Source organism: Poromitra crassiceps, assembly GCF_964638095.1.
Source record: "Poromitra crassiceps genome assembly, chromosome: 7".
Lineage (NCBI taxonomy): Eukaryota > Metazoa > Chordata > Actinopteri > Beryciformes > Melamphaidae > Poromitra > Poromitra crassiceps.
Window position 1 is genome coordinate 9,779,138 of NC_139628.1, and position 24,926 is coordinate 9,804,063.

The 24,926-nt window shown below is 45.7% G+C and overlaps 1 protein-coding gene across 1 annotated transcript in view; it reads left to right on the top strand.

Moving 5' to 3' along the window:
• Positions 1–3,625: 3,625 nt before the first annotated feature.
• Positions 3,626–24,926, top strand: part of LOC310779400 (uncharacterized protein) — a gene marked incomplete at both ends in the record, with an annotated part of 35,956 nt that continues 14,655 nt past the window's right edge. Inside the window, 3 exons of the mRNA XM_083639935.1 lie at positions 3,626–3,672; positions 4,222–4,232; positions 11,202–11,332. Coding sequence (XP_083496061.1) covers positions 3,626–3,672; positions 4,222–4,232; positions 11,202–11,332 — 189 coding nt within the window. The remainder of the gene's footprint in view (positions 3,673–4,221; positions 4,233–11,201; positions 11,333–24,926) is intronic.

Below are 24,926 nucleotides of genomic sequence, written 5' to 3' on the forward strand. Positions count from 1 at the left end.
ATCCAGAAGAAAGGTGAGTGGGGCGCTGGGGTTCATCTGCTTAAGGCAATAGACGGTTTTCACTTGACAACATAAACATTCTACATTTCCTCTAGATTACTTCCTGTGTCGACTAGGGCATTCACAGACTAGTCGACTAGTAAAACCACTAGTCGACACTGTGCTTAGTAGTCGACTAGTCGTTTTTTTTGTTTTTTGTTTTTTTATTTTGTTTTTATTTATTTATTTATTTATTTATTTATTTTATCTTTAAGAAAGAACATGAGGTATTTACACGACATACATGGACTATCATATCCCATATCCCCCACAAAGAACATCAAAACACAACAAAACAAAACAAAACAAGAAAACTGCATAAGATACACAATAATCCAAGAACAAACAAGACTATTGGACAAACAACCAAACAAAAACAATGCATTCAAAGTAAATACATAGATCTTGCCCTGTTGGCAGCTAGGAAATGCATAGCTTTAAATTGGAAAGCATCCAATCCCCCAGCTGTAGTTCACTGGTGGAATGAACTCTCAAGCTACCATACGTTGGATAACATTTACTACAAGAGCAAAGGCAGATTCTTAGACATCCCCAAAATATGGCAGCCGCATACAGAGTTTGACTTTAAGAACTTTTTACCCCAGTGTCATTAGGCTTATCAGGATACGAGCTGAATGCATTGTTTTTGTTTGGTTGTTTGTCCAATAGTCTTGTTTGTTCTTGGATTATTGTGTATCTTATGCAGTTTTCTTGTTTTGTTTTGTTGTGTTTTGATGTTCTTTGTGGGGAATATGGGATATGGGATATGATAGTACATGTATGTCGTTTAAATACCTCATGTTCTTTCTTAAAGACAAAAAAAAAAAAAGACTAGTCGACTAGTCGACTACCTTTAGGGGCGACTAGTCGACTAGTAAAATTCACTAGTCGTGAATGCCCTTGTAGAAAAGGGCCCATAATGGCCCACCGTCAGGCCTGTTCTTGGGGCAGTCGATGCCCACCAGCCGGCGCGCCACGACGTAATGATGATGACATCATCAACGATGAGAATGATGTCATAGCATAGAGTTCACCTGTGAGGTAATCGGCGATGTCAGACATAACACAGATGATGTCATAGTTCCCTCGAACGTTGTGACATCACCAATGACGTGATGTCATACACCGGAACGCGACCATATAAACAAGTGTTCCGTGACGCTAGGCCTCATCCGAGAGATTCCTGCCTGGTTCCTTCGAGATTCCAGAGATTCCATACCTCTACACCCTAATAATGTCAACCATTAGCACAACCAATTGCGGACCCGAATTGAACCCCTGCTGTCTTACAACCAGCCAGGCCCTGCTGACCAACTGCCTTACACACAGACAGGTCAACAGTGGTAATTCAATCGCGTCCCAGGACCGACATGTCGGTCCCTATCTCCATCTCCGTGATTCTGATCGACCACAGCGCGTGAGCCTTCATACACGATCCAGCACACTTCACGGGGCAAGCCCCAGGGCTTTGCTCCCAGCAAGCCAACAAGCTTCGCTACAATTTGGTCCTCGGAGCCGGATCCACAAGTCCTCAGAGACGCTCAGAGATGGAGCAGGAGTCAGGTGAGCTCGCTCTGGTCACGGCACCTCACCGACCAGAGGAGCAACCCTTCCCCCACCAGATCGAATCTGGATACCGCAGAGTATCCAGAGTTCGGAGTAGTACGAGCGAGGCAAGAGCCCCAGGGCCAGACCCCCTACACTCCGACCAGACGATCCGATCGGGGCAGGAGCTCATCCGCAGCCACCACCGACTCCCTGCTCAGGCATCCCAGGCAAGGGACTCGACGCTACGATTCGATGCTACGATCGTGCGCCAAAGGGAGACCAACCAGGACATCACTGAATGCAGCCCCCAGGAAAACCGATTCCGTGCTCGGCTAGCACAACATGAGGCAGATTATGCTCAGTTAAGGGCTGAGTTTAAGGCAGATGAAGCTGAAGAGAACCTTATGGAGCTCCTATTGATCAAGTTCAGAGCCCTACCGGCCTCTGGCCACGTCATCGCTAGGAGGAAGGCACACCAAGCAACATTACATGAAGAGATCCTAAGGATGAAAGTCGTAATGGCGCAGGTCTGTGCTAGGTTCCAGGCCGAGGTCCTCCAAGTTAGAGAGCAGATAACTGCTCCAGAGCCAACGACCCAAACTACGGAACCCACTGTTCCAGTGCCAATACCACCAACACTCCCACCTAGGACATGTCCACCGACAAAGGTCGCCGACCCTGAGCATACCATAGAGTGCAACGGGGCGGCCAAGCCTGCCACCGGGATACACCAGACTCAGGGAGGCATGGCGAACACTGAGACCAACAGCACAGGGCACAGCCAGCCGGACGGCGTCAATCATCCCCACAAGATAGCTGGACACGACAGCTGGGACCCCCCCAGAGGACGGGACCAGCCATCTCAACTACCTATTCCCAGAATTCACCTCCTGGCCCGGCCCGGGCTCATGGACATGGAGACAACTCCAGCCAAGGCCTCTAGGGAGGCCAAGAAGTCCGAGCAAGTGGACATGCCTTTGAGGACGGCGAGGCAGGAGCCCCAGATGCTTCACGGGGCGGCCGTCTCCCTCATCGTCTCGCCGATGGATAACTGCCCAGAGCAGACCTATGCCACACCGGCGCTCCACGGGGCGGCCAACGAGGCACTAGGGGCAGAGGCCTCCCTCCAACGAGGGCAGACAAACTGCTTCCTCACCGACCCTACGCCGCAGAGGTTCCTCGACTGGAAACTCAAGCCACCAGAACCAGAGGCTCCTCACTACCGCAGTAGCTGGGTAGACCCCCGGCTCCTGAGCGGCTCCCGCGCTGACCTCACGCCGCTGAGATTCCTCAACTGGAAACTCAAGCCCCCTGAGGCCACTACAGCTCACTACTGCAGTAGGATCCCACACACATCCTGGCCAACGAGGACAGCCACCAAATCTTGGCTCCTGTAATGTACGGGACTGGACAACGGCGTGCGGACCCGTGCCTACACCCGGCCGGTGGCCAGGCGGACCACAGCCCCCCTCGCTCCCAGAATAATCAACCAAGCCCTGCCTATACCAGGTGGGACTAGAGGGCCATTCCGGCCATTTCAGGAAGAATACAGATTCCCCACAGGAATCTGGGAGCGGCTGTAGAAAAGGGCCCATAATGGCCCACCGTCAGGCCTGTTCTTGGGGCAGTCGATGCCCACCAGCCGGCGCGCCACGACGCAATGATGATGACATCATCAATGATGTCATAGCATAGAGTTCACCTGTGAGGTCATCGGCGATGTCAGACATAACACAGATGATGTCATAGTTCCCTCGAACGTTGTGACATCACCAATGACGTGATGTCATACACCGGAACGCGACCATATAAACAAGTGTTCCGTGACGCTAGGCCTCATCCGAGAGATTCCTGCCTGGTTCCTTCGAGATTCCAGAGATTCCATACCTCTACACCCTAATAATGTCAACCATTAGCACAACCAATTGCGGACCCGAATTGAACCCCTGCTGTCTTACAACCAGCCAGGCCCTGCTGACCAACTGCCTTACACACAGACAGGTCAACAGTGCTAATTAAATCGCGTCCCAGGACCAACATGTCGGTCCCTATCTCCATCTCCGTGATTCTGATCGACCACAGCGCGTGAGCCTTCATACACGATCCAGCACACTTCACGGGGCAAGCCCCAGGGCTTTGCCCCCAGCAAGCCAACAAGCTTCGCTACAGCCCTAGTGTCGACCAACCAAGCAGAACCATTCAGCCCTAGTGAAAAACGTTTAATGCTCTCTTCTAGCCCTGTTCAAAACTGGTGCATATTACAGAAATAGTGGACTATAGTGTGTTTGCCATTTTTCTTTTACTCGTGTCCGAATTCTCAACTGTTAATTTGATTCACTATGTAGTCCACTATAAACTACCCACAATGCACTGCCATTTCTAGTGAACAGTGAATGTACCCTACGTTTTCTCCCATAAACCACAATGCAATGCTGTCGTATTTACCAAAGGAGAAGAAGAGTGAGGTAGTGTCCCACCCAAACTTTGTTTCATCGTTTCCCAAATAGTTCACTATATGATAAACAGCACATGGGGAATAGTGAGTGTGTGAATGAGTGAGTGAGTAAACCATTCCGAACAAGGCTTCGGTCTCTGGGGCGCAGCTTCAGCATCTGCTCTACTTCCTCGTACCAGTGACATCACTGGTACGAGGAAGACATCACTGGTACGAGGAAGTAGAGCAGATCGCATGGCTATTATTCGAGCTGCAGATTGTATTTACACATTTTTGTATCTGCACCACCAGTCAGTTGCATGGGGAGCTTTAAAGTCGAACTGAAGCCGTTCGTCAACTGAACCCGTTCGTCGTTCGCAGTCCGTTTCAGACTGAAAACATAATTTGTCTGAGATGACAAGTTGAGAGGCGGGTCATAGTATCATGTCGATGATTTGATTTGACAATTCTGTCGACTGGCTTTGGCATTGGTCAATCATGGCGTGTTCCACCCCCAAATCGAGTGGGATTCAGCGTGTTGTCGTGCTACGCGAGTGGGATCCGCGGAGTACCAGGCAGCCAGCTGCTTCGTGCGGAGCGAGCGGACAATCCGATGCATGGGTGCTGCCCGCCCGCCTGGAATCTCCGAGGGGAGACCCCTGACAACCAAGCCTTTTACGTTATTTCTGTAAATACGATATTCCTGGAATGCACGTTTTAACGAGCCAGTTACATTTCTTTGCATTCTTAGAGATTATTATTTTTGTTTTTTGTTCATGTTTCATACAATTGGCCAAGTTAGTGGTTAGTTTATGGGATAGGAATTCTGCCAGATGACAGGCACTAGGTGCCATGTTCTACTTCATTTGGAAGAGAAAATTATCCTGAAATGAAGATTTGATTGACAGCTGCCATGTCGTGATATGATTGGTTGAAATGGGGTAGAAATTTGATAGTACTAGGTGACGTCAGAAAACTGTAGATTTCTGTTATCAATGAAATCTTGAAAAATGAACTTTTGATGTGAAAAAGTGTGAAAAACTAAAGAAATTAGATTTTTGTGATTTTGTTTGCATACATTATTAAATAGGTGCACTGCATACCCAGGTATTTGAACTAAAATAAAAGAAAAGTCATTTTTGGGTTCAGCTTGACTTTAACGAGCCATACCAGCTGGCAGGCGGAGTTTGGGCTGGCAGATGAACAGGGAGCTCTGGGTGCTGAGGCAAAATAGAGGGACAGTATAGATTGTTCATCTGCATATATGTGGTACCACCCACATTATAATGATACAAAGCTGAGGGGGCGGGGCGGGGGGAGGAGCACCTCCAGGTGTAAAGTAGAGAGGGGGCGGAGCGGGGGGAGGAGCACCTCCGGGTGTAAAGTAGAGAGGGGGCGGGGCGGGGGGAGGAGCACCTCCGGGTGTAAAGTAGAGAGGGGGCGGGGCGGGGGGAGGAGCAGCTCCGGGTGTAAAGTAGAGAGGGGGCGGGGCGGGGGGAGGAGCAGCTCCGGGTGTAAAGTAGAGAGGGGGCGGGGGTGGGGGGAGGAGCACCTCCGGGTGTAAAGTAGAGACAGGGCGGGGGGAATTGTGGCATGACGACTGACCACACAGCTGCACTTCATGCATGAAGACAGCAGTCTAGGCTGCAGCCTTAATAGTCCATGGGCCAAGGCAAAAATCGGTACCACCTGAGGTGACCGCACGATTTTGTTATTTTTGTCTTCCTACATGTCTCTAGTTTATATTTTGGTATGATAACCCTGCCGATTTGGTAGCTTAAGGTCAGTTATCACTCTGTAAACAAACCTACCCCCATATAAATGACAAAACCCTGATTTCTGTGTATTAGTCCAGATGATATGTGAAAATGATGTTCCCTTTTTCGTAAAAGCATGAAACTTGGTACGCTTATAGTTTGGGGCCCTGTACAGTTTCAGAAATTGAGCCATCGCAAAAATGCCTTGTGGCGGCCATTTTAACTCTGCCATAAGCAAATTATGTAGTTTGCATCATATCTCCTGAACCACACATGCTAACACTGAAAAGGAGATGTCTATCCCAATGTTTTCATGGTCAAGGATTACAATGATACCATATAGAACATCATAAACTGTTAAGGTGACTAATCAATGGTGAATTTGATGACGTTGTGAGAAGGAAATGACAGTATCTGATAACCGATGCTATAACTTCAAAGCCATGACCATTCTCTGGCTAAGATGTTTTGATGTGTGATTTGACTTATATAGACCTTTTGTTAAAATAGCGCCCAGGTCCCTTCTAAAGATCCTGGGATTTTCCTTGCCAGATTGCCAAATCCAAGATGGCCACTGGCGCCATGTCAAAAAATTTACTTTTGACCCAGAGCACATAGAATAATTTATGAAGACACTTTTCGGTGTAAGTCAACCACGAGGAATCCGATTCTGACATCAGTTTGACATTATGGCATAGTTTTGACCCATAATTCCAAGATGGCTGCCATCCAGTATTGTGGAAATGTAACTTTTGAATGGGAAGGTATATTGTGCGTTTGGGGTTTACCACAAGGAAGGAGATTAACAATGGTGGTTGTTTTGGGAGTCATTTCAGAATTACGTTCACTGAAAAGATGTTAATGTCAACACCCATTTTACCTTGGTACTGCTGTACCAACTACCCCCATGATTTCTTGCATTAAAATATTTAATGAATGTATGACAAGATAACTAAAATAAGCTCTTTTTATTAGCTGTAGCTATAGATTCTGAATCATCAGATTCCGCTCATCATCTTTAGCCAAGTATGCTGTGTCATACCGGTCGATCACACAGATGATATGTCAACATCACCATGGCGGGCAAGGATGATGGATGACACCTTGTGAGTCCGACCACTTGTATGGGGTACCATCTTGTGTCTGCCGATCCAATTGCTGATGGAGTTGCCATCCTCTAGATCATGCCCATGTCAACGAGAGTGATGTAGGGTTCTTGCAGCCCTACAGATTGGAGATATAGAGCTTCTAGATGCGCTTGCTCTTCTGCGTCTTCCTGTATGTGATGTTGGAGTTGAATAAGGCCACACATTCATCAAAAACACAATGTTCCAGCAACTCGTGGAGGTTTACAAGTTGACCACAACCAGGTCAATCACTGCCTTGGAGCGCTCCACTCCATCTCAGCAGCTCCTACCTTGAGTTCCTCCCCGGGTAGTCTCGCTTGCCAGACTCCCTCCCTACAACGGCAGAGTCTGGCTGCTAATACCTCCACCCTGGTACAGGGGAAAAAGGCTCCGTTCTTTACAACTATCCACCAAAAGTATCAAGCAGGCCTGCTTTATTGCACAATCCATATCCAAGTTCCAACTTTACCGAACTCCAGATCCAACCGTTTTCAGCATGTAGCAATGAGCTAGCATTGTTGATGTTGTTGTTTCACAGTGGCACAGGCATTTGAGATAGACAGATTCGACACGGAGTGAGTGGAAACGAAATCCATAAATGGTCGCCACCAGTCAGTCAGAGCGGGTTGGAGCATGCATGCAGGGAGGAGGGTGGAAGATGATTGTGATGCTGCAGACGCAAAGTGCCGCTGTGTGTAAATTCAGCTCGAGCAGGACCCTGGCCATTCACACCAGACGCACTGCTTTGCTCCGCGCCAGTGACAATTGTACTGACTTCCTATCTGGCTTCACACAATCACTCGCGGGTCTCACACAAAAATAGATCAGACGCCGAAACAATCTGCATGGGGCGAGCCGGCCGCATCACGGCTGGTCTGACTGAACGGTCTAATGTGCTAACAAGTGCGCCAAAATGAAACTGGCTGAATTCTTGCAATCCTGGGGGCCCTATCTTCGCAAAAGCGGTACGCCGCACGCAATGCAAATTGGGGGCGTGCACAAGCGCATGCCTGTTATAATTTTACTGGACATAGGCGTGCCACAATCAGGCGTTTCTGCACAGAATACGGGGCAGCACCTCTTACGCGCAAAACAAAAAGCACCTCTTACGCGCTAAATACTCCGCTGCGCTTGAGCGCACCATAATCTCTATGCTGTGCAGCGCAGCGCAGAGTAAAATTCCTTTTGGATATGTCATTACACACGGACGTGCCATGCCAGGACATCAAATTCTGCTGCTAAAATTGGATATTAGCAGATAATTCAGCGAGGCAATCAACTATAACTCACTGAGAAACTTTTATCACATCGTAAAGAGGGAAATTAATTGAGAAAACTTGTTGGACAATGGACATAGGCTATTCACCTTCACCTATCCCATAGTCTCGCTGGCCAGCCTCCCCTCCCACGCAGGTCTCCATAGTGGGATTGCGATGGGCGGCGCTTAGCGGCAGTGCCCTTGGAAAATAGTTTCCAACAATCCAACTTGCCCTTTTCAGCGTGTAGCAACGAGCTAGCGTGTAGGTTTCTGCCGTTAGCTTGCTAGCTAGTTAGCGTTGTTGTTTTCAATGAGGCGGCAGGGCACTATTTACAGCGACACACAGGGAGGAGGGAGCGGAAGCCGCTCTGATTGACATGGTCAGAGCCAATGACAGAGTTTGTAATAAGCCGGGAGCAGACATCCAGCAGCCACTGAAACAGTCGCTCCAATGGGGAGCAGCTGTAGAGCAGGGGAGGGCTTATCCCAGTTGCCTGTTTCCGTGGCGCCAGACTCCTCTCCCGGTAGGGAGGGGAGGCTGGCCAGCGAGACTAACATAATTATGAAATTACCCTCAAAACACAATAATTGTCATTACTAAACCATGTTTGGTAGGCATGGATTTGCAATTAAAATAGCTATAATTCATCATTGTTAATCTCCGTCCTTACCCACATACGTATATGTTGCCATTCAAAAGTTAAGTTTTCACGCTACTGGATGGCAGCCATCTTGGAATTCTGGGTCAAAATTATGTCAGAATGTTAAACTGATGTCAGAATCAGATTATTTGTGGTTGACTTACACCGAAAAGTGTCTTCATACATTAGTCTAGGTGCTCTGGTTCAAAAGTAAATTTTTCAAGATTGTACCAGTGGCCATCTTGGATTTGGCCGTCTGGCAGAAAGTCGCAGGATGTTTGGGAGGGGCCTGGGGGCTATTTTAACAAAAGGCCCATAGAAGTCAAATTACTCATCAAAGAATGTTAGCCAGAGAGTGGTCATGGAATTGAAGTTATAGCATCAGTTATCAGAAATGTGATTTCCTTCTCACGTCATTAAATTCACCATTGATTAGTTACTTTAACAGTTTATGATGTTCTATATGGTATCATTGTAATCCTTGACCATGAAAACATTGGGATAGACATCACCTTTTCTGTGTTATCATGTGCAGTTCAGGAGATATGATGCAAACTACATAATTCACTTATGGCGGAATTAAAATGGCCACCACGAAGCATTTTTGTGATGGCTTAATTTCTGAAGATTTATGGGGCCCCAAACTATATGCGTACCAAGTTTCATGCTTTTATGAAAAAGTGAACATGATTTTCACATACCATCTGGACTAATACACAGAAATCAGGGTTTTGTCATTAATATGGGAGAAGGATTTTTATAGTGATAACTATCAATAAGCTACCAGATTGGCAGGGTTATCATACCAAAATATAAACTAGAGACATGTAGGAAGACAAAAATACAAAAATTGCGCGGTCCCCTTAGGTGGTACCGATTTCACCATTGGTCCATGGACTAATTGCATTGTATCCTTCTCAAAACACCACTGAATTCACCAAAACACCACTGAATTCACCATTAACTATTCATGTGAACAGTTTATGATGTTGTATAGGGTGTCATTGTAATCCCTGACCATGAAAACATAGGGGTAAACATCACATTTTCTGCGTTATCATGTGTGGTTCAGGAGATATGATGAAATCAGGGTTTTGTCATTTTTTGGGGGTAGGTTTGTTTACAGAGTGATAACTATCCTTAAGCTACCAAATCGGAAGGGTTATCATACCAAAATATAAACTAGAGACATGTAGGAAGACAAAAATAACAAAATCGTGCGGTCACCTCAGGTGGTACCGATATGTCAAAATTTCAGCCTTGGCCCATGGACTATAATGGCACAAAGTGAATCACATTCAACAAACTAGCACGACATGCAGAGTCTGATAACAAGTTGTTAAAAATAGCCTACATAATGGGCGATAATTGCCAACTAACGTTCGCGCATATAATCGTTTGCGCATAACGCTAATGAATTAAACAAACCTACAACTCACGCCCAGATGCATCGATTTCCTCAAGTCTGATGTGGCGAGAGTTCAGTCCTAAAATGCATCAATACTGCTAGAAATATACAGAATACAGGAAGCTAGACGTTTTTACCTTCAAAAATAAAAGCAATTATTTGTCGATGTCCAATACTGGGAAGCAGGATGACCCTCGCGTCCAAAAATGCTATATTTCGAAGGTGGCGTGCTGCGTGAAGCTTTGCAGAAATAGATCAAACCCAGCGTTTCAATCAAGCAACACGTAGCCTGTTGGCTGACACGTGGAGCAGCTCCAGCTTCATTTGGAAAAACTGAAACTGCATGATGTTTGCGCACTTGCTCATTCACATCGACTATTTATTTAATAATAATCTGTCACGCTGTCTTGTCTCTGTCTCCGCTGCCTCCCTCGCCTCCTCCCACTCGCTTAGCTCAGGGACTTTACAGCGTTCTGGAGGGGGAGGGGGAACAATCCGCCCGTGTGACTAGGTACGAGCCTAGTGTCACAGCCGCAGAGTAGGAGGGTCGCGGGGGTGCGCATAGCTCACAACAATGTGTTCATACATACACCGCCATCCGGATGCCCTCTGGCCTCTAGATAACTCCCGAGTTCCATGGCATGTCTGAAAGCGGCTATTGACGGGTATCTGTTGCTTCAACAAGCTCAAATGTTGAATAATGTTATATTACCTTATTTTCACGTATCTAATTATATACATATTATCTTTTATATATAGTACATAGTATGTATTATATCTATATATGTATATATCTAAACTGCTGCTCGTGTAATGAACTGCTGCCACATTCTTTGCACCTTGCCGCCATTTATCCAAATATCGGCAATCAGCCGAAATATCGGCAATCAGCCGATCGCATATTTGAGGTCAAAATCGGCCGATACAGATTGCTTGCCAATCGATCGGTGCACCCCTAATCTAAACGCACTCTCTGTCTCTTCTTCCAGGTATCCGTGTGGTCAGTAACGCGGACGGCGTGAACCCTCTGGCCTGTGCCGCGGCCATACAGGAAGTCATCAAGAAGGCGGGCCTCGACCTCAAGGTTGCCGTGGTGACAGGCGATGACCTCATGCCCCACGTAAGGCCCCCGCCATCTAAATCACTGTTGTCGTCCGCTGCTTTTGCATGGCTAGTGCAGGGCCCGTTCTCTCTATACTTACAATCTGAGCCTGTACTTTGCAAAAACAAGCTCATTTAGTGAACCCACATGCATGCACGGTGCACGTATGCCCCCTGTTGCAATCTTGCTCAACACTGGATCAAAAACAAACAGAAAACCATACAGAAATTTCAGATTAGTCATTTAGACACAAAAAGTTATGAAAATAAGTAGGGATGTTCGATATTGGCTTTTTTACCGATATCCGATATCCGATAATGTCCAACTCTTAATTTCCGATACCGATATCAACCGATATCAACCGATACCGATATAAGCGGGCTTTTTTTCCACCAAAATTTCACGTAGCAAGTTACATAATGTAGCTTAATGTAGCTGAAGAGTTTAATATATAATATGCATGTTGTGTTAAAGTTGTAAGTGTTAGAGAAGCGAGCTTGTGACCAGAAGGTCGTCGGTTCAATCCCCGGGACAGGCAGGATAAATCTGGGTGGGGAAAGTGAAAAGGCAGCGCTTGCCCCTCCCTCATTACCACCACTGAGGTGCCCTTGAGCAAGGCCCTTAACCCCAACCGCTCCAGTGGAGCTGCTCAGTGGCCAACAGATCAGACTGTGGTTGTACTGGTCAGCTTCCAGGTATGAATGTGTGTGTGAATGTGAACAGGGCACTCCTGAAAAAGAGAGCATTGCTCTCAGTGAGACTCCCCCTGTAAAAAAAATATATATCGGCATGAAAACCGATACCGATATTTTCCGATATCGATTTTTTTATGCTAATATCGGCCGATAATATTGGTAGGCCGATAATATCGGACATCCCTAAAAATAAGGTCCAGGTTGAAAAACACTGAAATGCTCCTTTAATATTGCACGTCCATATTGCACCAAATCCGACACTGCACTTCCTTGGGTCCCCGGCAACAAACCTGGCAAGTGTGAAGTCAATCGGAGGAATGCTTCTCAAGATAGGTGAAGGACACACACAGACAGACGCACGCACGCACGCACACACACACACACACACACACACATACACACACACACACACACACACACACACACACACACACACACACACACACACACACACACACACACAGACACACACACACACACACACACACACACACACACACACACACAGATTCCTGGAATTAGTAGATCGATAGTCTCTCCCCACACTCAAATATGACGTTGAATCGCTGCGCTCCTGCTTCATACTACATGAATGAGTCTGTGCCACTTCACAGCCACTGCTGGGGTTTGAGGGCACATCTAGGGGGGTGAAATTGAATGAGTGACAGGTCGTAGCACCAATGAGAGAGCGGTTGGAAAAATGGGCTGGGGAGGCCCTGTTGTCTCATCGCAAAGTCGTTACTCATTGGGGAAGACTGAATCCACCACTGGCCAATCACTGGCTAACTGAACGGTTCACTTCTGACCCCAGCTGGCTGAGGGAAAGTGTTCCAGACCCAGAGAGAGCTCTGCAGCATGCAGTAAATGGTAAATGGTAAATGGCCTGCATTTATATAGCGCTTTTATCCAAAGCGCTTTACAATCAGTGGGTAGTCTACATTCACCCATTCATACACCAATGGCGGCAGGCTGCCACGCAGGGTGCCTACACACCATCGGGAGCAATTTGGGGTTAAGTGTCTTGCCCAAGGACACAACGACGGCAGCTGGGAGGGAGCGGGGATCGAGCCGCCAACCCTTGCGTCATTGGCCGACCCACTCTACCTCCTGAGCTAAAGCCGCCCCCAAGTAACCTAAGCCACTTCTTAACATGCAGTGGAATCCATATTATAACCTGCACCTAGCCGGTTGGCCTGCATGTTAAACAACAATTAGCCGGCCTATGCGCACTCCCGCGACTCCGTATCTTATCTACCTCGACCGCCGGTATAAGATCCGCTTCCACGCAATCGCAGCTCATGTTAAACAGCTGGCAGGTTATTATCCGCATATCCGTAGTGGGCAGGTGTGGCTCTTCGTGACTCACTTCAGTTCGCTAGTTTATTAATTAATGAATCGTTTGGGCAATCGCTTATATCAACGAGCAAACTCACGGTTTCCTCAAGTGTTGCAAAAACGGCTTGAATTGTTAAGTGGGGGCTAGAATGACCGTGCTTACCGAGGTGAGGGCTGGCTTGACTGCAGAGAGGCAGCGGGGAAGAAAAGTGGAGCAGAAACGCGCTCTCCTGAGAATACGAGGCAGCAGGATGACTGAAGCAAATGAAACAACTATCACAAAGAGCAGCCGAGATTCTGACACTTTTTGCGCAATGCGTGCCGCTCTATCTGCCTGTTTGTCTCTCTGCCAGTGCCCGCAGGTCTGTTTAGTGTGCGTGTGTGTGTGGCATGTCATTTTTAACGCTGTTCATAACGAGCAGAGCGTGTTTAGGCTATCGTACGGCTCCGTCCCCAAATTAATTTTCATCGTCCCTGACGCTACTGTGCGCCCACACTGCGGATTGACACACAGTGATTGACGACAGTCCGACCACTATTTTGACTGCGCGGCTTTATGTAGCTTAACAAAGGCATTTTTGGCACATTGCCACCCCTCGTTGTCAATGGACTCCGTTAAAACATGTTTTTTGAAGTCTCCAGATTTGTCAAGCAGGCAGTGTTGTGTGACTGTGCATCCACACTGTGGAGAGGATAGGAGCTGACTGACTGATAGGCTATCAAACTTTTGTGGGGAGAAATAAATTTAAAACTAGTCAGATATGACTTGATTTGTTTGGTTACAAATTCGCTAAAGCTGTTTCCTATCACATTTCTTGTTTTTGATAGATGCTACCGCGCCCCCCCCCGCCGCCCACTGGCAGAAAAAACGGCTCATATCCAGTTGTTTCTTAACAAAGACCCCTCATGTTTAGAGAGGGAAAACCTGAAAATATCCTGTTCTCTCTAGCAGGACATGATCCAGATAACATGTTTAAAAGGCACTCTAGTGTATCAGCGTAAGAACTCTCATGGGTCTGGTGTTGAGACTAGTAGATAGATGATCAGCGGTTCTCAACCTTTTGTAGCGGAAAAACAAACAAACATGGAACACCTTCCCAAATAAGAGAGAGAGCGAGTTACATGACAAAAATAATTTAAAATATAGCCGCAAGCGGCGATGCGGGGTCCAAGCTTCTGGTGACTTGGGGGGTGTATGTCAGATAATATAGACACTGAATTGCACATTTAATCAGAGTTGGTATGTGCACAAGTGCACAAAGTTTGGTTGAGATTTGGTGACCTGACCGGGTTCAAGCAGTAGCAGCAGTAGTAATAGTAGTGTTAGTGTATATGTGTGTAAGTGTGTATATGTGTGTGTGTGTATATATGTGTGTGTATATGTGTGAGTACATGTGTGTGTGTGTGTGTGTATATATAGGTGTATATGTGTGTGGCAATGTGCACTGGAGCTAGCGGCTGAATTACACCAACTAAGGTACAACCTTGCTACAGTGAACATTTAAGCTAGAATCAGGGTGTAAATGACATTTTCAAGTCAACTTGGCATCTCAGGGCTTGTGGAGAGTTTGATTACACCAGCTGAGCAGTATGGAAGCATTCTATGTATTTGTTTTTTCTATGTTTTTGCTCATGGTCAACTTCACTCAGCAGACAGCTCTGTGCCTGTTGTGGTTAGAGTACAGTTCTATCTCTGTGTGTGATGCGTCCAGAGTGCTTTACCCAGTACACCGACTGCATGCAAGTACCGCATAGTACCCCACTTCAAATAAACCAAACTATACCTTTCACAAATCAACTCAATAAGTGTCAAACTAAATGAATGCCTGCTAAACTGTTTTCGGATGTGCGAGATGTGCAAAATAAATAAGCATTGTTTCGGTGGAGTGTCCCTTTAAGGCCAAAACTAACATCTCAGTTGGCTTTAATTAAAACACAAGATAGGAATACATTTCAAATCACAACACATTGCCGTCACTTCAAATTACCTTCATACCTCCCTTTACATAACATTGAAAATATATTTCAGATTGTGTAAACCTCCCTTTAAACTCACGGATTTGGCTTTTGGAGGTTTCATTCAGCAGGTTTCAAAGATAAGTTGAATTGGATGTTAAAAAACGTTCCCTCTATACTGCCAACTGTCTTGCACCATCTCCATTCATCAGTGATTCAGTGCACCTGGTACAGAGCCTGACCACAGCCCAACTCTGATTGGCTCAGATTGATGTCAGTCACACTGCAGGATTACAAGCCCGCCAACTTCTGTTTCATGTAAAATACATTGGTGATACATTTTGCAGTGTAAACATTGGTGAACTGGGTTTACAATTATCAAATTATGTGTTCTTAAGTTAAAGCAACTCTGCTCAACATGTGGTAAAATATCAGCCAGGATGAGCGGTTAATGCGTGTCACACCTATGAACAGGTGAGGGCAATGTGACCCCTCAGCACTGGACCCAGATAAAACCACAAGGAAAGATGGCAGGCACACAGCAGGACAAGGTGCAGGGTGATTTTATTTTCCCAACATCAAAAGTGACAGTAAGGCAATCAGCATGTTGTCTGTGGATAAGAACACAAACAGAATTATTTACCCAAATACACAATGTTAACAAGCAATCCAAATGACATCAAATTAGCAATAAACAAACAATGTAACAATCAATTAAAGCAACAATAAACAATATATTTTAACCATGCTAAAGAAAAAAACATATGCAATTCACCTTTAAGGTCAGCATGAGTTGGACTGGCTCACAGCACCTCTGTAGCAGCAGACTGGGGTTTGGGGCAAGTTTTGCACTTCTTTTATAGCCATAGCTCCACCCATCTCCCCACCCACATGGCACAATCCACAAGTGAGTGAGTGAAGCACTCTGGGAGATGAAGTACACCAGTGGTGGCCATTTTAGTGTGCGTGTGTGTGTGCGCGTGTGCGTGTGCGTGTGCGTGTGCAAACAGACAAAATAGTCATAGGAAGTAGTATGTTTAGCAATAAAAAACAATATAACAATCAAACAAACAATAAACAATATATTTTAACCATGGCTAAAGAGAAAAACATATGCAATTCACCTTTAAGATCAGGATGGCTTGGAATGGCAACAATGGCTAACAAAACTACAACTTACTTAATGCATCTGAAGGGAGGATAAACACCAACTGAAACACCAACACAGCCTCTACTGCAGTAACGGACACACACTGAGTGTAGAGGCTGATTAGCGTCTTAAGTGCAGGTGTGTGGTGATCAGTCCAGAATTAGGTGCAGGTGTGGTGTATATGTGTGTGTGTGTGTACGTGTGTGTGTGTGCGCGTGTAACAGAATTATTTACCCAAATACACAATGTTAACAAGCAATCCAAATGACATCAAATTAGCAATAAACAAACAATGTAACAATCAATTAAAGCAACAATAAACAATATATTTTAACCATGCTAAAGAAAAAAACATATGCAATTCACCTTTAAGGTCAGCATGAGTTGGACTGGCTCACAGCACCTCTGTAGCAGCAGACTGGGGTTTGGGGCAAGTTTTGCACTTCTTTTATAGCCATAGCTCCACCCATCTCCCCACCCACATGGCACAATCCACAAGTGAGTGAGTGAAGCACTCTGGGAGATGAAGTACACCAGTGGTGGCCATTTTAGTGTGCGTGTGCGTGTGCGTGTGTGTGTGCGCGTGTGTGCGTGTGCGTGTGCAAACAGACAAAATAGTCATAGGAAGTAGTATGTTTAGCAATAAAAAACAATATAACAATCAAACAAACAATAAACAATATATTTTAACCATGGCTAAAGAGAAAAACATATGCAATTCACCTTTAAGATCAGGATGGCTTGGAATGGCAATTCAACAATGGCTAACAAAACTACAACTTACTTAATAATGCATCTGAAGGGAGGATAAACACCAACTGAAACACCAACACAGCCTCTACTGCAGTAACGGACACACACTGAGTGTAGAGGCTGATTAGCGTCTTAAGTGCAGGTGTGTGGTGATCAGTCCAGAATTAGGTGCAGGTGTGGTGTATATGTGTGTGCGTGTGTGTACGTGTGTGTGTGTGTGCGCGTGTGTGTGTGTGTGCGCGTGTGCGTGTGTGTGTGTGTGTGTGTGTGTGTGTGTGTGTGTGTGTGTAGATCCGGTGACCTGACGGTTTCCAAGCAGTACTAGTAGTAGTAGTAGTAGCAGTAGTAGTAATAGTAGTAGTAGTAGTGTTGGTACTAGTGGGAGTGGTAGCAATAGTAGCAGCAGAAGTACTAAGAATAGTAGTAGTAGTAGTAGCAGCAGCGGCAGTAGTAGTGGTGGTTGGCTGTTATAGCGCCACCATCTGGTGGATTGGTGTAATTTTTTTACTCTGAGTAGTGGGTGATGTCGTGAACCTGTGTGGAAAGTTTGGGTGATGGGGGGTGTATGGTTTCTGAGATCCACACACTTTTAGGGCAGGAAAAGAACAAAAGTAAATACACAAAAGTTTAAACATTTATCATTTCAAGACGGTTTCACGTATCCAAATTCTTTCTAAGATTTTGAATCAGCGAAGTCCAGAGATGACACACAAAAAGTTTGCGCTCATTCGGGCAAATGGCCTAGGACGAGTTCGTTTTTTTTTTTTTTTAGAAAGTCCAAGATGGCGGAAAATCTAGCAGACTTAAATGGCCGTGGTCTATATGGATAGATGCGTATTGATCCAGGGAATCCAGCAGATGTGGAATTTTGATTCTACGCCTCACGGTTCAGCAGTTATGGGTCAATACGCAAAAGGGTCTGTTATAGCGCCACCATCTGGCCAATATGGCTAATTTTTTGTCTCTGAGTAGTGGGGCACATTTCCAACCTATGTGCAAAGTCTGGCTACTGGCGGCCTTATGGTTTCTGACGTGCATACTGTTTTAGCGGAGAATAAAAATAATAATAAACGGAACAGATACAATAGGGATCCACGCACTTCGTGCTTGGACCCCTAATTATGCATTTTAACACATTCACTGCCAGCCGTTTTTTTTTTACTGTAGGTAGCTTCTGCCAGAGTTTTTTTTTTGAGGATTCTGGCTCATTTTACAAGAGCCGAGGATTATTTTCTGCTTGGACTTTGTGAACACAAAGTTCACAAAAGTACTAATAGAATGTGTGCTTTCTCTGTCTAAAAGAGTTAGTTTGTAGAGTTAGTAGTTATGTAGATATTAGCAGTTGAATACAGCATGGTTTCAGAGATTTTCAGAGAGTTTTGAGATCAATGGATTTTTAGAACCACCTCACGTGCCTGTGATTATGGGTGCCCTTGGGCAAGTGTGTATACTGTATTGTGTTTGTGTGTGTGTGTGTGTGTGTGTGTGTGTGTGTGTGTGTGTGTGTGTGTGTGTGTGTGTGTGTCTCCTTCAAACTCCTCCCTCCGTAGGTGTGTCTCTGGTGGCTTTGCAGTGTTTGTCACAGGCGAGTTTCTGTTGCCTCACGGATCCCAAAAAAAGCTAGGGGAATCGCAGGAGCGGGGAAGAGGAGAGGAGAGGCGAGGGGGGGGGGGGGGGGTACTCCACTCTCGGTGTGCTGCTGCTGCTGCTGCTGCTTGTCTGTGCTGCTGCTGCTGGCGTGGCCGCTCTCGGGCGAGTCTGGATGACTGTAAAATCGGGCTCGTTCGTTTCTTGGGGTTTCGGTTGAGAGCTTTGATGAAGCTTTTGCGATTCTGGTCTTATTTATGCTCCGTGTTTCAAAGTGTGTTGCACCCATAGGGCCCTATTCTCCCACAGGCCTTCGGCGCTAAAACGGGCCTTAAACGCAAAAAAACGTGCCTTGCGCCTGTTTCGGGAAGATGTCAATATGGCTTAATGCTGCCAAATGCGCTTTAGGCCGAATGGGCGTGGCGCAGTCCCAGAATGGGCCAATATGGGCGTGTCGGCGCTAAATACCGGCCTACTGATATCTTCCGACCTGGCGTACATTTAGCGCTTTGCGCTTTTGAAAACCAGGCCTATTCAGTGCCTTCACTGCCTCTTCTCTGTCACCCTTCTCTCTCTCTCTCTGAGTTCCCAGCATGCATTGTGCTTCTCCATTTCGCTACTAAATAGCAACCAAATGAGCCGAAATAGATATAAAAGGTAGTTCTAAATTAATGTGTAATGGTAACACAGCCTGCCATTGTAGAACATTTCAATATTGGACCAAAACATCGAAATGAAAACACCACCCTATGTGAAACATATATGTCCTCCTGGGCCTATATATACCCCTTGTCGATTTAACATGATTTAGATAAGTGACAGCGGAACGCGCTTCTACTGGCATCTGCTATACTGTGATGTCCGCTCCAATAACTTGGCCCTATTTCACATTTAGTTTTACAATAAAAACACATTTATGCAATGACTTGACATAATGTAGGGTATATTTATGTGCATCATCCTTCCTGCAGCAGGCTAGAGAAAATTATATCTTTCTGGACAAACTTTCACCAATCTAATAGGCTATATTTTTCTAGCTGATGCATTTAGAACATTCTTTTCACTTTGATCTTGCTATAGTGTAGGGTATTTACATGCTTGTGTAGCACCTGTAAGAATTGTCGAAGAAGCATTTGTTTTGATACATGCAGATCCCTTTGATTTAATATGTTGTGCACTGACTGACATTAGTTTTCTGTTGATTTCTGTTAGATACACTTATTTTCACTCACCAGTAGGTGGCAGTGTAATGTGTCTGTGACATAGCACTACAAGCCTCTGTAGAAGAAGACGAGTAAGAGAGATTTGAGAAGCGTGTGTTCGATGCGGTTGTATCTTGAGACATCAGAAGTTTTTGCCAGCCTTGCCGACCGTGTGAAGTAATAAATTAATATTTTCCTACACCTTTACTGCTGTCGCTGTGTAAGTGGTGTAACAATTTGGAGGTTCCACCGAGATAAAAGCAGTACTTCACGGCGGAAGAGTGAGTTTTCCAACCGGAGAAAAACACGAGGTGTGTCAGTGCATGACAACAGGTTAGCAAGCTAGCAGCTAGAGAGCTAAGCTAAGCTAGGCTATCATTGCTAACAGTTGCGTCTAGCTCAAGACACCGAGCCGTTTTTGTTGTTTTTCCGAGTGATAACGAGTGCAAAACATTGAAGCAAGATGTCGGAGCACCGAGAAGAGTTTCTCATGGACATTGAAAAAAAGTTGCTTGAACTGAATGTACAGCAACTACACCGAGTTTGTGAACAGTGCGATATTGCCGGCAGAGACAACGAGGCAATTTAGGACAAAACTCGTCGTGCACTGGTGAAGCACGTTATAAAGTTTTGCGAGCGTGACGAGTTGTTGCAGAAGGAAGACGAGGGCATGTCTGCGCTTTTGCAACTGAGCGATGTACTGGACGCTCTGCTGCGAGAGAACCCAGCGGAGACGGACGGCGCGGGAGCACCAGCAGTTTCCTCTTCACCTGTGACCACCGAGGAGGGGGAGGAGACAGCTCGCCTGCAGCAGCCTGCGTCGGGAGGACAACGAGAGGACAGCAGCACACCGCTTCAGCCATCACAGGAGACAGCAGCAGCGCGGGATGATGGAGCTCAACACAGAGGCAGAACTTCCATTAACACCGGCTACTATGCTTCTTCCAGTGGTTTCAGAAAGGACTTCAGGATAAACGGACATGTTGGTGAGTCAACCTCAAGAGACAATTTAAGCTTTAGTAGCCTGGAGCACCAGATTGAAAGTGGCATAAGAAAGGGCTATCCCAACATGGAAATCGTGGAGGCAGTGATACGTGCTGTAAGCCCTGGGTTGAAGCTGAGGAGTTATTTAGAGGGAAAAACAGATCTCACCCTTGCTACTCTCAGACAGATATTAAGAGCCCACTATGCAGAGAAGGATGCAACAGTATTGTACCAACAACTGACAAAAGCTGTACAGGGACCTGGAGAAACAGCACTTGACTTTCTGGTCCGAGTACTTGACCTGCGTCAAAAAATGTTATTTGCTTCTGAGCGTGCCCAGTCTGGCCTGAAATACAACAGGGAGTTAGTTCAGAGCCAATGCTCTCAGTCCATTATGACAGGCTTGTCAAATGATAACATAAGAGCAGAAATGAGGATGTATCTGCAGGATGAGAAAAGTAGTGACGAGCTGTTGCTACAGAAAATGCAGACTGCTCAATATAATGAAAATGAGCGGGCCCAAAAGATTAAAGGCGCTGTCAAAGCCACACATAGGGCAAGTCTGAACTCAGTAGAGAAGAACGGGGATGAAACTGACACTTTGTCAACCACTGTTTCAGCTAAACCTAGCAAACAGACCAAAGAAAACCCCCTGTTTACAAAAATAGAGGAGAGCAATACAGCAATTAGGGAGCTCACAGGCCAAGTAGCATCTCTTGTGCAAACTGTCCAGCGTGGCAGACAGACAGGTGATAATATCCCACCCAAAACATCTGCTAATGCTTTCAGGAGGCCAAAGAGACGATGTGTAGCATGTGAACAGGACAACAGTGACTGTAATCATTGTTTCAAGTGCGGGAGTGACACACATTGGGCAAAAGGGTGCAGAGTAGGCGGGAGACAGAATCAGTCGGGAAACGGGAGGAGGTTGTGTCAGGGGGATGCGTCATAGCCTCAAAATCTAAGTCCCAAAATGACCCAAACCCAAAACTGAATTCACCCACAGAGCCTGTACATCTGTATGCGAGTACAGGGGAAAGGAAAAAACTGCCCACTAAGCCTTCAGCACCTTTGAAATCAAAAGTAAAAAATAAAGACCCATCATCTCACCTAGAAAACACTGGTACAAAACCTAAGCGAGTTGCACAACTAGTAGGCAAAAAGTGTCTTGTATGGTGCAAAATGAATAGCGTTAAGACTCAAGCCCTATGGGATACAGGAGCACAAGTATCCATCATGAGTGAAGCATGGAAGTCTCAAAATTTACCAGAGGCAAAAACCAATCCCATCAGTGATTTGTTAAGTGATGACGAACTTCTAGACTTGAGAGCTGCCAATCGTTCAGCAATACCATTTCAGGGTTGGGTTGAGGTTAGTCTCAGTCTGTGTGACCCAAAAGCTAAAACAACCACAAAACCGGAAGAGGTAATAGTCCCAGTACTTGTGAGCAGGGAAATAGTACAAAAGCCCATAATAGGCTTTAATGCCATCGAGGAAATGATGAGAGAGAGAGAGGACCAGGTTCAGCCCAGTGAAAGAGTAGCTTTGCTCAGACAGTCACTGAGACTAGGATCAGGAAAGACAGAAGCGCTGCTAAACCTCATTCAGGGAGCTACAAATGAGAATGGTAGTTACTATGTTAAAACAGGACGCACCTCCATTGTAGTTCCAGGGGGACAAACAAAATGTATTAGCTGCCCTGTCAGAACAGATCTTAAAATAAAAACTGAAATGCTCTTTGAACCTGTAGGAAACCTTTCTTTAGAGGAGGGACTTGAAATTACATGTCAACTAGTAAACGTTTCTCGCTCCTCACGTAAAGTGAACATCATTGTGAGAAATGCCATGCATCATGATCTCACAATGCCAGGAAAAGTGGTGATAGGGAGCATACAGAGGATAACAGACTGTTACCCAGTGTACTCTGAGGAAAACCAGGTTAATTCAGTAGGAGTTTTGAAAATCCTCAAATTCCACCTAACTCCACCACAGAAAAATCACAGAGTGATTCCCAAGACAAACTGTGGGATCCACCTGTCAATGTGGACCGCTTGACCACTGAACAGCAGGTGATAGCAAAACAAATGCTCAGGGAGGAATCAAGTGCATTTGCTAGGCACAAAGATGATGTAGGCCACATAAAAAATCTAAAAATGGACATTACACTGACTGATGATATTCCAGTAGCCAAAACATATAATGCCATACCGCGAGCATTGTATGACGAGGTAAAGACCCACATCCAGGACTTGTTAAACAAAGGATTCATCCGCAAATCCACTTCGCCATATGCATCTGCAGTGGTTTGCGTGAGAAAAAGAGACGGAAGCCTAAGACTGTGCATAGACTACAGGGGGCTTAATAAAAAGACAATTCCAGACAGGCACCCCATACCGCGAATACAGGAGATACTTGATGGTCTTGGTGGAAATGCTTGGTTCAGTGTGCTGGACCAAGGCAAAGCTTACCATCAGGGTAACATTAGTGAGGACTCCAAGAAAGTCACAGCCTTTACAACCCCATGGGGGCTGTACGCATGGAACAGAATTCCATTTGGCCTCACAAACGCACCCGCAGCTTTCCAGCGCAGTATGGAAGAGAGCCTAGAAGGTCTCAGGGACAAAATATGTATTCCATACCTAGATGATGTATTGGTCTACAGCAAAACGTTCACACAGCATGTTGAGGATGTGAGGTCTGTCCTAAAACGTCAGCAAGCCTGGGGAATTAAGTTAAGACCAGATAAATGTGATCTGTTCAAAAACGAAGTGCGTTATCTGGGAAAAGTGATCTCAGCTGAGGGTTACAAGATGGATAATAAGGAAGTTGCTGCAGTGCAGGCGCTCAAAACAAAACCCCCTACAAACATCAAAGAGCTGCAGAAACTTCTTGGCTTCCTAGGTTATTACAGAAGCTATGTGCAAGATTTCTCTCGCCATGCAAAAAGCCTGTACGACTTACTTGCAGCTGATGGAACTCTACGTTCAAAGTCAAAGTCCAACTGTCGGCCAGCTAGGACGGGACAACCTCCCCCATATCAGAAAATAGTGTGGACTGATACTCACCAGAAAGCCTTAGACGTAACAAATTTAACACTCGAGGTCGGGGGTTGTGGGCACATTTACCACTGGAACAGGGTTGTTTTCTACAACGGCTACCAAATAATATAAAAAATACACAATTGTAACATCCAATTCATTTATTTATAATCATTACTGGTTTCAGAATACATTTATCCTTCCGCCACAGAATATAGTTCCATACACAAGATCAATGATTGCACTAAACATTTAGTTGCCTTTGAGCCAAAAAACAACTAACCTATTCCTTAACGGGATTCACAGTTATTGATACATTGCCTGTAAAAGTACAGTTATTTAAACAGTTTTCTAAAGCAGCCCGTTTTGGTGGTGGTGTGTTGATATCTGGTGACGGCAGAGGGCGTTTGTTTGTTTGACAGTCCCAGGTTCGGGGTCCGGGCGCTAGTCGGACCTCCCGCTAGTCCGACCTCCCGCTAGTCCGAACTCGTGACAACTCAAGCTCAGCCAGTTCTCTCTCCCCAATTTCACCATGTCGTTCTTTGTTCACTTCACCTTCATCTTCATCTAACCACTGCTCAAAACTCAGTCCACCCAGTAAATCAAACGTTACTACGAAATCGGACATTTCCTTGTGTTAGAGATGGCCATTTCCTTGTTGAAGATTTGCAGACTGCAGGCTAACAGTGGGCGGAGTCAGCACAGGGAACGGAGTCAGAGGGAGCGGAGTGATACTGCGGTTGGAGCCGAACTGTAGATTGTTGGCGTATTTACCACTGTTGCTAGCCAATCAGAATCCAGTATTCACTCATGCCGTTGTAGAATATCTAATAGATGTCTTGACTAATCCACCTGTAATGGCTTATCCCAGGTTCGAGGATCCATTCATTCTCCACATTGACGCTTCAGAAG